We start from the raw sequence: 16,322 nt of genomic DNA, 5'->3' as shown, positions 1-16,322 counted from the left end.
AAATTTTTAAAAAACACCACGTTTTTAAAACTGACTAAAAAGTATAAAATAATTTTTTCTAGCCCCATACAGATTCCTAACCCCGTACAGATAATCCTGAAAATTTGCGATTGTGAATTTTGAATAGCTATGAAAATACTTGTAAGATTTAAATCGAAAAAAATCACAGAATAAATCACCAACAATTTTATTGCACTGCAAATGATATGAACTGTTGTGCGAGTTTTCTCAGCGGCAGTTACTCTCTCTCTCTCCTACACTCCTTACTATATATTACCTTGCGCCCCACACGTTTTTCGTTTTAAATCTTACAAGTATTCAAATATTCATTACAAATTTTCAGGACTATCTATACGGGGTTAGGAATCAGTACGGGGCTAGGAAAAATTATTTTTGTTTTTTAAACGTGGTGTGTTTTAAAAATTTGTCTTACACTTTTCAGTCCGTTTTAAAAACGTGGTATTTTTTAAATATTTATTTTTATTTAAATAATTATTTTCTGCTATTTAGTCTTGTATGTGTGAAATTATTTTTGAACATTTTAATGAGATTATAACAGAGACATGTAGTAAATTTCAGACGGCATTGCGACGCGTCATATCGAAAACAAACGCCGTGGTAAAATGTCAAAGATAAAGGTTCGACAGAGAATCTCGGTGCAACAGTCATTTCGCTTGGTAAACAAACATTATAGTATAATAATACGTACCTAGTAACTTTGTAAACACCGCACGGAGCTCGAACGCACACTGAGCTCCTCCGGTGCGAAGCGGGTCAGTGGAGTGGGGATGAGTTAGAGTGGGAATGCGTAGTGGAGTAGGGAGCGCTTTCGCGCGGAGTGGGGATCTTTGAACGCGACACGTAAGTACTACCGAGCGTCGCGCGGGGAGGTGTAACGGTTAAATTTAATAGTTTATATATCCTAAACGCAGGCTTCTTAAGAATTTTTTTTAAATATTGCATTGTCATCCAGTTCTGAGCTATGTTTAAAATTTCAAGTTTCTAGCTCATCGGGAAGTTAGTTTAAAATCAATTGCAAAATTTGCACCGAACAAACAAACAAACAGACAGACAGACAAGAAAGCGAGCTAATAAAAACGTGGTAAAAGAACAAGATATATTGTTGGCAACGTAAATTGTTCAGTGGACTCCTCTGCACTTACAAAATCGCACAATAATTATCATACAACATCTAATAGAGTGTTCTTTGGAAATCTTCATGCAGAATCGAGATTTCTAAAGCAACTTGAACCAGCAATATTTCGATAAAATTGCTCAATGCCTTCCATCGGCTAAATTCTCTGTGAAAGTTTCCTATTTCATTATTTCCTTACCTCGTTGCTTCTTTCAGCAGAAACTCGAACAAAGCGTCGCCGGCTCGCAGAAAGTGCAGGTCCCTTGCGGACCTGCATAGCCGAAGAAAGCCAGAGAGGTAGCTCACGAGGTGGTCACATCAGGGGGTTAATAAAACCCGGCGGAAGATACGAGGTCCAGTGGGTGTAAAAGAATCGCCGGGCTATTAGCTCTCGCTGGAGCGTCGTAAAGACCGACTTTAAACTCGAGTCACTTCGAGAAGAACGTCGATCCTGGTTTCCGAGTTAAGGCACACCGTAACCCGTTTATTTTACCCATTGTCTTAATTGGCCGATCGACGTGGCACTATAGTAAATTAATAAAGCTCGTAAAAGTCCCGAGGCTTTCAGCCCGGCGATCTGTGCTCTTTTTTTTCGTGTAATTGCGTCGCGCTGGGTCGAGCGAAGATTTACGGGGGAATCGTGCGCCCCTGGAAATTAACTACATCGGTAAACAGAGGATGGGGGGGGTGGGGGGATCGCGCGTTACAAAAAGAAAACGAAGCAATTTACAACTCTGACCCGTTTGGCCGGGCGCCATTGGCTTTTCGGCGAGAGAAGAAAGCCCCGGGAAAACCTACTCGGCCGTGGCTACACTCCACCTTTTATCCCGATCCCACAGAACTCTCTTCTATTCTGCATTGTTTTCCACGTCCGGCGATCAATCATCCGAGAAATGAAATATGAGGACGCTTTGTCTCGCAGGACCGGGCATCTGTCTGCGACGATCGCCTCTAATAAATGGGCACACGTGTCGCGGAACACGACTGGCCATGTTCGCCGGGAAATGCGCCTCGAATCTGCGGTCCGCGAGACAACGACGATATTCGAGGAGAACGCTCCGAAAAAGATTGCCCTCGTTTCCCCGTTCGTTCAGTTTTAATTGCGTTCGAAACGATCCCTCCACGAGCGGCTGCATTCACCGTCCGGCACAATAATGTACCGAAGCTAGCGGCGAAACTGGTTGTGGAAATCGTTCGTTATTTCAAGTTATTGTAGTTCACGATTGTGTCCAATCGCGTTGCGCCACGCTCAAGGGAACTGACCTTCTATGACGTCTTTCCGAGGAAAACGGTCTGCCCCTATTTATGCGAGATAATAATTTTGTACATTTATTTCGAGATACGAGAGTTAAATACACACAACGGTATCTGAATAACTTTATCACTTTGATAATACCGCAACGTTATTTTCAAATGTTGCCGACTCATCATTTTGGTATTTTGAACGTCCATGAACATGGTCAGCAATGATTATATTAAATGTTAATACTGCTTTTTAATCGACAAGCTCGGAAAAGAAAATGTCACGAACGACGAAGATGGAAGAGTTAAGTGTACAGGTTTTGTATTTCAAAACCGAAATGCATGATCGATTTCGATGACCAATTCCATAGAAAAATAATACAGAACATGTCACGGAAAATTGTGAAGGGAAGCGAAGGGACAGTTGGGGGATGAAGATAAACACACACACACACACACACAGTGACACCCACCGTGGGCGGATACGTGGATGGAACTAATTATCGGCTGGTCGTTATTCAAATTAATACCTTTCGTTCCTGGCCGCAAAACCGATTGCCCGCGACCGACGGGCCAGTATAGAATTCTGTTTCCATTCTCGTCGACGAAAGTATCGACGGGCTAATTATAATAATAGGCGATGAGGGATCGACGTCTGCTTTGTGGTCCACTGAATCCCCTGTCAGTCGAAACAATCACTTACTTTAATTACGTGGCGTTGCCTGTCTCCCTATCGAAATATTTCTATCAGTATTTCCACTGCCGGATACCGTTCGGCGATTAATATTTCAATGTGAAAAGGTCGGACCGGGTTACCGAAGACATTTACCGAAAAGTGCAGGTGGTGCGCAATAGCAATTTTGTGAATTTTCGACAATACATAAATTGTTGGCAGAATACATTTTAATGGTGATGTTTCGACCAGTGTGTGTGCGTGTAATGTATGAGAGTATGTATTTTCAATGAAAACAAGGGGGTGAATGTATCGACATGTGTGGGGATGAGAATGAGAAACATAATGAGGGAGAAGCAAAATGTATGAAGTGAATTTATGCAGAGAATGAGAGAGAAACAATGAGTGTGCATGAATAAAGAAATGAATATGTATGCACGAGAGGAAGGGTTTTATTTGGAAAATTTATCAGTCGTTAATTGAACATCGATCGTATTGATAATTCCATCCACAGCTTCAACAACTAGTATTTTATTACAACGCCGAGCTTGCCGAGTTGTCGTTGTTGTTGTTGTATGCGTCAAATCTTGTAATCGAATTCTAAACCACTTCCCGATGAGCTAGAGACTTGGAACTTTGAACATAACTCAGAACTGGATGACAATGCAATATTTTATCGGTTCCTCGATCGAACGTGCTAGATTTATTTAGTTCGTTTAAATTTTCGTGCGTTGAGGTAAACGGTTTGAACGCCCGCTGTTCGTTCTCGGAACCGCTCACGTTTGTTTTCGATATGTCGCGGTTGCAATACCGTCGGCGCTCACGCATACACACGCGGTTGATCGCACGCAAGCTATCAACAAAAGGAAAATAAAAAGCAGAAAATAATGATTTAAATAAAAACGAATTCCAAAATTCCTCGCTTATTTCAATTCATATTCAATTTATATTTATCATGTATGGTATTATTCAATTATTATTTACATTTATACTCGATTAATATTTGTTAGCATTCATGTTTTCCTATATTATAATTAGACTGCGGATTTTATGCATTTATGATAAAAATGGGTGTATACAATTTAAAACAGTGGAGGTATTACAAAGATTTTAAGGCCACCAGTGTATTAGTTTTACCTTACCAAGATAATTAAAAGAAGAGTGAAGTTTTTATTTGGCTCCTGTGTCTTGCAATCAATGCAAACATTTTTTATTTTGCATATATATAAAGAGCCGCAGTCTAATTATAATATCTAAATAAAAAGAAATCTTTATAAAGTCGGACTAGAAAGTATAAAATAATTTTTTCTAGCCCCACATACAGATTCTTAGCCCGATACAGATGGTCCCGAAGATTTGTGATTGTGAATTTTGAATAGCTATGAAAATACTTGCAAGATTTCAAACGAAAAACGTGGGGCGCAAGACAATAGTAAGGATTGTAGAGAGTAGCTGCCGTTGAGAAAACTCGCGCAACAGTTCATATCATTTGCAGTGCAATAAAATTGTTAGTAATTTAGGTGAACTATTCATGCATCAATTGTCTATTGCATGTGCCCCACGTTTTTCGTTTTAAATCTCACAAGTATTTTCATAGCTATTCAAAATTCACAATCACAAATTTTCAGGACTATCTGAATGGGGCTAGGAAAAATTATTTTATACTTTCTAGTCCGTCTGAAAAACGTGGTACATTAAACATTTCTTTTTATTTAAATATTATAATATAAGAAAACAAGAATGCTAACAAATATTAATTGAGTATAAATGTAAATAATAATTGAATAATAAATGATAAATATAAATTGAATACGAATCGAAGTAAGCGAGGAAATTTGGAATTCGTTCATTTCATTATTTTAGGACATTGGGAGTGAACAGCATGATTCGATCAGGTTTCTTATTACTATGTCGTCCTGGTGCGTGATCGTCAGGCGTCATTCTCGCGTCGATTATGAGCCGCGCACGATCACGATCTCGATCGCAATCCGAAATTAATTCGATCTCGCGAGCACCGTGCGTTATCCGAATGGATCACGCGAGCCGTGTCGCTCTTAATTAAAAACCGCCAGCGAAACGATCATTTATAACGGGGCCGCGCAGATCAATCGCGAAAAACCCCGAGAGCAAACATTCGGGAGCACCGTGTTCCCCGGCCGGGAAAAAATGGAGAGAGCGTCGCGAGGGAAATTCGCGAAGGTGTCACGCAAGATGTAAATTCGCGAAATTCAGGCGTGTCTCGATCTAACGCGAGTCGCGCGGCGGACGGCTCGTAAATTTTCATGAATTACGAAGGATCATTTGCATCGGTCGTTCCGGGCGCGAACGCTATGGAAATTTATTGTACGATCTTTCTTCCCTAACAGCTGCTCTCATGAAAACAGCTACAGCTGCTCTTAATTCTTGGCTTCCCGAGCCAAACCCGTAATTCACGGATTCGACTCTTTCTCTGGCGAACGAATCTTGTTTGCAATATTTCAGACGTTCGATCAATCTGATCCGAAGTTGCACGAAACCTTAATAAAACCGTTCGAACGTTCAATCAAATGTTTCAATTGTCATCGTGTCGCTTTGACCTGCGGATCTTTATGCAAAATCAAAAATGTTTGCATTGATTGCAAGACACAGGAACCGAATAGAAAATTCTTTTTTCTTTTAATTGTCTGAAAGTGATACACTGATGTCCTTAAATTTTCGTAATTCGTCCGCTGCTTTAAAATAAATATAAATAAAGATAAAATCCGCAGTCTATTAATTAGTTATCTGAAAGACAGAATTTAACCTTTGATCCCGGACACAGCAGGGCTAACATGTTCTTGAGGACAGGCTCGTAAAGAAGCGTACAGATTGTCTACAATCTACATCGTTCACTTCATTAATAAACGTCTACGTCGGAAGATCCACTTGGAAATACAAAATCACACAGATTGAACGCTGAGGGAGAAAATAAGTTTGAAACGGCAGAGAGAATTTTTCGAAAATTGCAGAATGAGGTGTAGGGAGCTGTTATCTCTCCTAGTGTCTCGAAAATAGTGAGCAGAAACCGAATCGATGGGAATCTGGAGCAGTCGTGGCTCGAGAGGCGAGAGACGTGTTTGAATAATCGAAGGAGCTCCGCGAGACAACTTTACCTTTGTAAATCGCTTGGTTACACAGACCCGCTTTCAGAATCCGCTCTCAGCCGGACCCATACGTCGACTTTATCCTGCACACACACACACACACACTGCCATCTCGCACCTCTTTCGACAACGCGATCGTTGTTCCTTCAAGAGAGCCGCCCCGGTTTTGATGAAACACTGGCAAATTGCGAAACGTAAATTACCGTCTCGCGAGCCGCGGATTCTAGATTACCCGAAGCTCTTTGCATTAAGCAAATTGAGTGGCGTGCTCTGTGTTCGAAGCGAGGACTTCCCAGATGTGAACCACGTTTTCGAGAAACACCGCCGGTTTTAGCACTTTTGCTCACAGAGACACGTTCTCGGAAGCCACTCCTACAGAATATTCTGAACGTGGGACTCCTGGACGAAACCGAAAGCAAATTATAGCTGGAAGTCGACTCTACTTTCAGGAATTTTTCCGAAATTTTTAGTCGGTCTTTTGGGGGAGAAAAGCGAGCTGTTTGTTAGGGGTGGTTCTTTAAACCATTTTGATACTTGTCAGAAAAATGGGGGGTGACACTTGCTCACAATTATTTCTACAAACTCCAGGATTAATTTAATTAATTTCTTCAGAATTTCAAGCCAATCGCTTGAGGGAGAAAAACGAATTTGTTGTGGGAGGTTCTTCGAGTAATCTTGATACTTGTCAAAAAACTGAGGGGTGATACTTATTCACAATAATTTCTACAAACTTCAGGATTAATTTCATTAATTTTTTCAGAATTTCATCCCAGTCACGTGCGGGAGAAGAGCGAGCTGTTTGTTAGGAGTGGTTCTTTCAACCATTTTGATACTTGTCAGAAAAATGGAGGGTAGCACTTGTTCACAATTATTTCTACAAACTTCAGGATTCATTTCTTCAATTTTTCCAGAATTTCAAGCCAGTCACACTTGGGGGAGAAAAGCGAGCTGTTTGTTAGGGGTGGTTCTTGGTAATTGTCAAAAAGATGAGGGGTGACACTTGTTCACAATTATTTCTACAAACTTCAGGATTAGTTTCATTAATCTCTTCAGAATTATAAACCAGTCACTTGGGGGAGAAAAACGAATTCGTTGGGGGTGGTTCTTCGAGCAATCTAGATACTTGTTAGGAAAATGGGGGGCGACACTTGTGTTCACAATTATTTCTACAAACTTCAGGAGAGTTTAGTTTACCATTGCTGCCAATTAATTTCCCGACTTCCACACGTCAGAAAAATAAGGTCACAACAGTGGACTTGAGTGGAGCTGTTCGACACCGTTGCTCCACAGCGTGTAATGAATAGATTAACAGTTCGGATCGCGTAAAATCCTTTAGGGTGAATCGAGCCCGATCCAGTTCATCTTCGGATGACCATAATCGTCCGTGAAGGTGTCCCGAGTGCTGGACACCTGGCGCACAGTTGACGGACCACGGGTCGGACGGGTTTTAATCACGAGCCGGCACTAGGTGTGCCGAGGTGGGCAAATAGAAAAGAGGACGAAATGCATCGAGGTTAACCGCGTGCATGCTGCGCTGGTCTCTGGTTCGCTGAGCTTGCAGTGGCCCGCGGAGCTTCTAGCTCGATGGACCGCATTAAACCGAGCTTTTCATCGACCCACACCCTCCGCCACACACCCGGCACCCTGGTCCTCTTACTTCTTGTTCCACGGTTGAGTGACTTTCGGTCCTGAGGTTGTCGGGACGCAACACCGCTCGTTGAATACTATTTCGATAGCGGTCGGTTGTATCTAGATGGCTCGGGGTGCCCAATTATGGCACCGCAAGTTGCAACACCTCTGGTTGCTAACCTAGCTTCGGGTCTGCTGGAAGAGGAGCTCAGAATTCTATCAATTGTTTCTCTAATTGTATCCACCACGGTTCATTATACAGGTGTGTCGACTTCCCTCAGAAAACTGTGATAGATGGGTAGTAATTCTCTGGCCGCCGCCAGATGGCGCATGGTCGTAGGTACCGTACGTGTGCGAATGAGATTCTGTGTATTGGGACGCGCTGCTGAATACACACAAACTCATTGCACTCATTCGCACACGTACGGTACCTACGATCCATGCGCCGTCTGGCGGCGGCCAAAGAATTACTACCCATCTATCACAGTTTTCTGAGGGAAGTCGGCACACCTGTATAATGCACCGTGATCCAGTCGTTAGGGCTTATCTCCACAACTTGAAACCGTCTTAGGAGTGTTTTGGGGTTCTTAACCTGACGGCCCCCAGAGTTCTCCCTGGTCTATAAAACAAGATTGCTTTACTTCCCAAGTGCCCATTTGAATTCCAACCAGCCAATCCTTCTGCAGAACCGAATTCTCCCTCGATATACCCTAGGACTTCATGGTAGACAGCCTGGAATCGAGTCTACGATAAAAGGGGGTTGTTTAGAGGTCTCTCGGTTCCATAAAATAGGGTCGCCTTGCATTTTAAGCGGCTGATTCGTGTTCCAGATACGCCGCCTCCCACCAGAACCAATTTTCTTCCATGATATCATAGGACTTCGTGACTGATAGCTTAAAATTGAGTCTACCGGGCAGGGGACGCGGTCAAGTGTCCTGCTGGTTTCATAAAATAGGGTTCCCTCGCATTCTCGAAATGAAATTTTCTCCGGTTGCAGCTTCGGTCTTCGTAGTTGGTACTCGTGTAGCGTGCAGGATAAGGTTTAGCGTCCCCGAAAGGGGATTGTGCTCCCGGATGTACTCGAATAAAAAGAGTTTACTCGAAAACAATCGAAGAACTTGTACGAAACATCAAACAATTTAAACAATAAATCGTTTCCAATTGTGGGCTTCTTTGTCGTGAATCTAGCAACCCTTAATCCGTGATCGGACCATGATCTTTCTAGCACATCGATAAAAATCGCCGCGAACTGGGTCGAGCAAATTGTTGCGCTCGTAGAATTCAATTTTGGGGACCATTTGAGGGTGCTTAACGACGCCAGCAGCCTTCACCCGCTATCGCAGCATCCCAGATACGCCGAGACATACAATAAATCCGAAAGACTGCAGGACCGTGTTATCCGGCGGAAGCCGAGTTCTAATAGCCCGAAAGCGACGGTTTCGAGAGTCCTGTTGGCGACCGGCCAACATTCGCCGGTCCAGTGGTCCGCGAGAGACCAAACTCCGCACGCATTTTACAGCTTCGCGAGACAACAGTCGTCGGGTCGTAATAATTCACGCGACCTGACAAAATGGCTGTCGCATCCCCTCGCCGTTCCGTCGAGGACCGAGTATCCGTCGGCTCCGCATTTATAAACGATTCGAACGGCTTTCCCGACCACCCCCGCGTCCACACTCCGTTTCGTAATGCGTTGTTCCACGTCCCGATCCGACACGTACGACTCTATGAATGATCCCCGTGTGTCCCGCGGTGTTCCAGCACCGTCCGCATAATTATTGGTCACGGATTATCCGAAGCGATCCCCGAGGCCAGAGGTGGGCAAAAATCAACTAATAGTTAAAAATGACTAATAGCCTGATTGATTGTTAGCCAAAACTTGAAAAAAGTTAGCTAAAACTTTTTGATTAGTTAGTCACAACTCTAAGTAATCGTTAGTTATTGCTTATGAGTAGACCGCGGATTTTATGCGTGTAAGACAAAAATGGGTACATACAATTTAAAACGGTGGAGGTATTAAAAAGATTTATACCAGTGTATCAGTTTCACCTTAATAAGATGATTAAAGGAAGAGTGAAATTTTTATATGGCTCCTATCTTACAATCAATGCAAACATATTTTATTTTGCATGAAGACCCGCAGTCTACTTATTAGTTATGATTAATCATTAGTTAGTTTAAATGATCAGTCATCAATCTTTAGTCATCAGTCACTATTGTGCGATTAACATACATTAATATAGGATCAAAGATATCTTTCGTCTGAGATTTACAAAAAACGTCTTTCTCTGTCAACCGTCAGATTCTAAATCCAATCAATCAACATCTGAAAGCCGCAATCAATAACGGCAACGACGTCGCGTCGTTACTGTTCCTAATATCTACATACAGCGGAGTTCACAATGGCATCATCACGGAATTTGCAGCGATCAAACGTGTCGTAATCTGTATTTTGTATGTTTATAAACTAATAGGATATTGTTTTGTTGTTATTACGTCTTCTTTTAACTTGTAACGATTTTCAGTCATTGGCCATAGTGAAATTCTGATTGCGTATTTAGTCATTGGTTATGCCATTATAGTCAATAGTCAATATTCATCCTTAATAAAAGTTTAGTCATTATTCATGAGTTATTACGCCCAAATACTTATGTAGTCGTTACTCATAGTCACGCTCACAAGTATTTACTTAGTCACTAATTATTAGTCACTTTTGTAGAGCTTATGAAGTCAATTAGTCAATAATCAAAATTGTGACTAGCGTTTGCCCAACACTGTCCCCGGCCAATCCTGATTTCCAGCGGTTTCCGGCTTCGAAAAATCCGTTCCGATATTTTTCCATCCCCTCAGCTGGACTGTTTTAGTAGAGGTGTGAATGCCCCTTTCTGTGTTCCAGGTTTTTTTTTCTCCAAACTAATACTAGTCTTATGCGCATAATTAAAATGTTGGCAACTTCGAACACCGTCAAAGGATCTACACGTCCCCGATTAGAATTTAATTATAATTCGACTTGCTGTCTTCCGCCTGTTCACGGCCGATTGATCATCGACTAGCATTATGAAGTCATCGCGGATAATTACAGCGTCGATTACCCACCCCCAAGAAATGTCTCCACCCCTCCAGCACAGTCGGCCGTGTCATTTCCCTCGGAATCGCTAAGAGTGGAGAATGAAAAGGGGAAAAATGGAACAAGCAACCGCGAAGAGGTAAAAACCATCGTCTCCAATACGCTCGATGGATAACGGATCGCCGGGGGTGGGGGGTGAGGTCTACGAGGGGTGAGAGGGGGCTGTAAGCGGTACGACGACGGAAAAAAACATTGCAATCCCTTCTGATGCAAGCGCGAAAGAACACGAGGAGACCAGTCTCTGTGTCTGACGTCGGGGGCGGTAAAGGGGTGGAGAAGAGGAGCAATTATTTAGACGAGCTCCGTGCCGCCTTCGCGGCTATCGATCGCCTTCGAGACAAGGTTAAAAATATCTATTTGCATGTCGGGCTGCATTATGGCAGATTAGGTCGTGGTTCTTGCCTCCGCCCGTCAGACCAACCCTTCCCCTCCTCGCCCCTGCTCTATTACCGCGCACCCCCTTTTTTTCTCGCGTCGACGATGGAATCGACGATGGTACACTCGAAGGTCGGGGTTAATCGAAGCGAGATTTACGGGCGACGACGCGGCGCGAGCATTTAGCCGATCCACCCCCGCGCAACCCCTTCGTTATCACTCTCGACGAGCTCCTGAAAAGATCCGCGCGCTTTTACGGAAGCGCGACAAGTGCGCGGTAAACGTACGTTCGTTAGGGTGCGTTCCGTAAATGCACAACCGGGCAATGCGACAATGCAGAACCGAGCAATGCAACAATGCACAACCGAGCAATGCAACGACGAAAAATTTGTCGAAACATGAAATTTGGAAATCCGGCATCGCATCGCGGGCAAATATTGGATCACGTTTATCAGGAGTAATCGTCATTAAATCCAGTTATTTTTATTGTAATCTCCAGCGGAGAAGCAAGATTTCCTCGTATGTTCTTGCCTTAATACCAAAAGGTAGTTCCAGTGTTAAATAAAACAAGTGTACATTTACATAATTTTGTTCAGAACGGAAGATTGTTAAGCTTCCGACACAGAGTGCTAAAGAAATATGGCGTACTCACTTTGGTATATCGCCGATCTTCGGTGGTCGACACTTTCGCGGAGGAACGTCTCCCCATATGTTGTACGCTGAAAAATAATAAAAAATAAAATCAATTCGGTAGTTTTTCCATTGATCTTCGTTACGCGCGTCTAACACATACTACCGTCGGTCTTCGAAAGTTTGTCTTACGGAAGAATTGCAAATGGCTGCGATCGTCTGGGGACCTCGGCCGAGACGTTCGCGCAGGAAATGAACGTTTCGTCGCCGGTGTTCCGTCCCGATTACTTTCATCGTACGTAATAGTTGTAATAGGATTAGGAAACGCGGTACTTCCACCATCGGACCTTTTAATCAATTATCTCTTAGCGTGGGCGATAACGCAATAATAGGGGCTCCCCAGTCTTTGGCGGATACGGAAGGAGCAACGATACGATTATTAGATCGTTACACATGAACCGGCTGTCTCGATGATTGCTGCATTCCACCCCACGCTTCCAAACAATCATCGAATCAGCCGGCACCTAATCCACACTACCATTTCCAATGCTGCGCCTGTTGCGAATTCACCAGCGTTCCGTGCTTTCAGTCATTTATCAAAGAGTTTCAAATGAATGTTAATAATTAAATTAGGTGTGTGCGAATAAGTTCTTTCTCCTTTTTTTTTCTACGATCATAACTTCTGACCGAATTCGAGTTACTTCCCGATTGTGGCGCCATCAGAAAGAGCGTTCTTTCAGCTTTAAAAAAAGCTGTAGAAAGCTGACAGTAAGAGTTTCCAGTCCTATGTAATAATTTCAAAGAATATGCGAGAAGCATCATTTGCGTCACCACTTACGTAAATTTGGAAAAATAGGGAAAAGAACTTATTAGCACACCTAATAACATGAAACTCGAGGAAACTGTCAAACTTGCAAGATTCTTTTTAGTGAAAAACCTATTTCGAATTTCTAATACCTGTGCTTTTCGCAATAAAATATTTCCTGGAGGGTTCCCAACGAACCTCCTCAACATTATACAGATAAAAGTACTGATTAAAAATAATTACAGCTGAATTATAATATAAATGTGAATAAAAGTAGCGAGTAAAAATGCAGCACAGCTGGAACAGTATAAATTGTAATTTATTAAATCGCGTCGCAAGAATCCTGCGACACCGGGTATAGGGGATCCTCGAGTTTCTTGAAGCAGTACCAACGCACCAGGGAGCAGAACTGGCAAACTCGATTCAACCGAAGTCTAAGTGGCCGAGAGCACTCGTATATACACCGGAACCGTTCAAAGGGTGAACTTTATAATTAGTAAATGCCTGTGAAGCCGCGCGATCGATGCATGAATGAAAGATGCACCATGGGCCAGTTCTCGGCGTGGCGTGGCACGGTGTAGCGAAGTGCAACGTGGCAAAGGGATCACAGCGTGGCAACAATGAGCCGCAATTAAACCGAATGTTCCGGCCAGCAGGGTCTTTATCATCCGATCGGTATCTAGTTGTTTGCAAATGAAACCTCGGAGAATAATATTTGCTCGGAACACTGTTCACGGAAACGGTGGAAAGCATTTCTATCTGGAGATGCCGCGCGTTTGAGAACTTCTTTGTCCCTACCAATTTTTATTTTACTTTTGGAATCAGCCCTTCGTCGTGGAACAAAGAAACTCTTGAGAGAAAAATTTGAGAAAAATTCTAGGTTCGAGGGTCTATTAGAGGATTAATAATAATGTCTATTGCTGCACATGTGGTTGAGGCACTCTGAGACGAATAAAAGATTCAATTGAAGCTGCAAGGGTCTATATCTCTATATATGTATAAAAATGCAGTCCTGACTCATTCACTCACTCACTGATCAACGCCCAGGCTAAACCTTTGGACCTAGAAAGCTGAAATTCTGCAGAAAGTTTTCTTTTGATCTATACAAGGGATAAGAAAGAATATTTCGAAATTCAACCCCCCAAGGGGTGAAAAGGGGTTGCAACGTTTGTATGAGGAATATTTTGTCGGGTTTACTTCATACTTGGTCTTAATGCTCTTTGATATAATTAATCAGACATCTGTTTCGGCATTTCAAAAAATTCAACCCCCTAGGGGGTGAAAAGGGGTTGCAACGTTTGTATGAGGAATATTTTGTTCGTGGTCGGATTTGCTTGAAACTTGGTCTTAGTGCTCTTTGATATAATTAATCAAACACCTGTTTCGGCATTTCAAAAAATTCAACCCCCGAGGGAATGAAAAGGGGTTGCAACGTTTGTATGAGGAATATTTTGTTCGTGGTCAGATTTGCTTGAAACTTGGTCCTAATGCTCTTTGATATAATTAATCAAACACCTGTGTTTCGGCATTTTGAAAAATTGATCCCCTAAGGGGGTGAAAAGTGGTTTTGAAATCTAAGATGGCGGCATGACATAAAATTAAAACTCTATAGGGCTGAATGGGGGGTTAAAAGGTTTTATAAAATTAATATTTGGTTGGCAAGAAGGTAATTTCGGTATTTTAAGGTGAAATAGAGTCCAATTTTTGTATTCAAGCAATGAACTTTAATGAATAAGATATATTCCCTTTTGTTCGATGATCTTTCGCAAAAAAGAATAAATAAGAAAATATTTTCTTGATTTAAGTTCATCGTTTGAATATAGAAATTCGATTTTATTTCATCTTGGAATACCGAAATTACTTTCTTGCCAACCCAATACTCTTCAAATATAATCATTGGAACATTACTGCTTTTAAGTAGTAATCGAAACCCACGAAATGAAACTTGGTTATTGAAATTGACTCGGATTCGTGAGCACATATTGAACTTGATCCTATCCCTAGTTATTAGTGACAGTAATTATTCTGAGAAATAAGTGATAAAATGACAAGCTTCAGAGACCCATCCGACCATGAATAATAATTGTTATTACTCCAGAAGGAGTCAGATCGAAAAATCAAAGATTGAACCGCCAAATCGAAGATTCCATTTAACATTGTGGTCTCGGGAAAAGATTAGCGAAAGATTGTACGTGCATCGATCGATCTGGAGGTAGATAATTGCTGGATCGACGGGGAAAGGTCAAGAGTTCCTTCGACGACGGCAGCGTCGGAGTCGCGACGGGCCAGTTGATTGGAAGTAATTAAATCATCAATGAGATCAGCCCCGCGATTAAAAAGGGACGGCGAAAGCAGCCGAGAGTCAGTGAACCAGCCTCTCTAGAATCGAGCCTCGACTTTCCCTTTCAATCGACGATGCCGACGGATCGATTATGCCGATTTGGAGCGTGGACACCGATGCATCGTTGCCGATCGACATCGCTAACGAGCTGGCAAGATAATTCGCTGCACGATCTGCGAAATTGCGGAATTCGACTCGTTACGTTGAAAATCCAGTTTGCGGGAAAATTGTATTAGATTGTAGCAGTAATAATCGCTCTTTTTATTTATGAATACGCGGTAGATTGCGAGTGCTTCTTTTCAATCAATGTACATTTGCGGGTCGTTTAATCGGTCATTAGACTGTGGATTTTTATGGAAAATAAAAATTTTCCAAGCGTATTCTTTAACATTATCCTTGAATCATTCTAACGTCTTCTTAATATTTTATCTAAATCGTAGAAATTATAACATATTCATAGTTTCAAGAGGACGAATTTATGTCACGACGAGCTGCTTCAACGTTTTGACGCACTGCCAATTGCAGGGACGGGACGACTACAAAAATCCGGATTTCGCAGCGAGGCTCTGGATTGACGATCGCGGTTGAAAACGAAGTTTATCGTACAGTGGAAACGAGGCAGATAAAAGTTGGGTTGCGCGAGTCGACCTCGAAAACTTGCCGACGGCGAAACAAAGTTCCGGTTAAAAAGGAATTTCCGAGCGCGCGGCGTATTTTCCGCGAATCCCCCGGTGTTCCGGTGGAAAACGGCGATCCTCAGATGAAAACTGTTAATTAGAGAGGAGCGGCTTTCAATCGGAGATATCCCGGGCCCGTTCGACGGTGAACAACGTTCCCTCTCGCAATTAAAACATCTCGCATGACGGGAACGTATTTTTACCAAATGAACCGAAATAATTGCAGGACGGCCAGCACGAGGAAATTCCTCGAGGAAACTCCGTTTCTACGGAACCGGGAGAGAGAAAGGGGAAGTCGACCTATAGTATTCCAGTTCGTGGAAACGCGAGAGCACGCTTTTCGGAGAAATATTTCTACGTAATCGGCGCTCGGAGTTGCACGCGCGCGATGCGTTTCGCGGCAATTAATTAAAAGCGCAACGACGGAAGCTTCTACATACCAGCCTCGTAATTCCTAATTGCGAGCGATCGATCCGCGCCGAGCTTTCGTTGACACACTTTCACTGGAACGGTTTAATTGTTTCCGACGACACAGCTCGCCGACAGCGGACCGAATGTTCTTGTTTGAC

The 16,322-nt window shown here is 42.7% G+C and overlaps 1 protein-coding gene across 1 annotated transcript in view; it reads right to left on the bottom strand.

Annotated features, from left to right (window-relative positions):
• LOC143215898 (uncharacterized) overlaps positions 1 to 16,322 on the bottom strand; it is a 92,454-nt gene that overhangs the window by 43,605 nt on the left and 32,527 nt on the right. The window contains exon 3 of the mRNA XM_076438504.1: positions 11,953 to 12,019. Within this exon, the coding sequence (XP_076294619.1) occupies positions 11,953 to 12,019 (67 nt within the window). The remainder of the gene's footprint in view (positions 1 to 11,952; positions 12,020 to 16,322) is intronic.

The sequence above is a fragment of the Lasioglossum baleicum genome, chromosome 14, assembly GCF_051020765.1.
Source record: "Lasioglossum baleicum chromosome 14, iyLasBale1, whole genome shotgun sequence".
In the NCBI taxonomy this organism is placed as follows: Eukaryota; Metazoa; Arthropoda; class Insecta; order Hymenoptera; family Halictidae; genus Lasioglossum; species Lasioglossum baleicum.
This window is presented reverse-complemented; position numbering and strand designations above follow the sequence as displayed.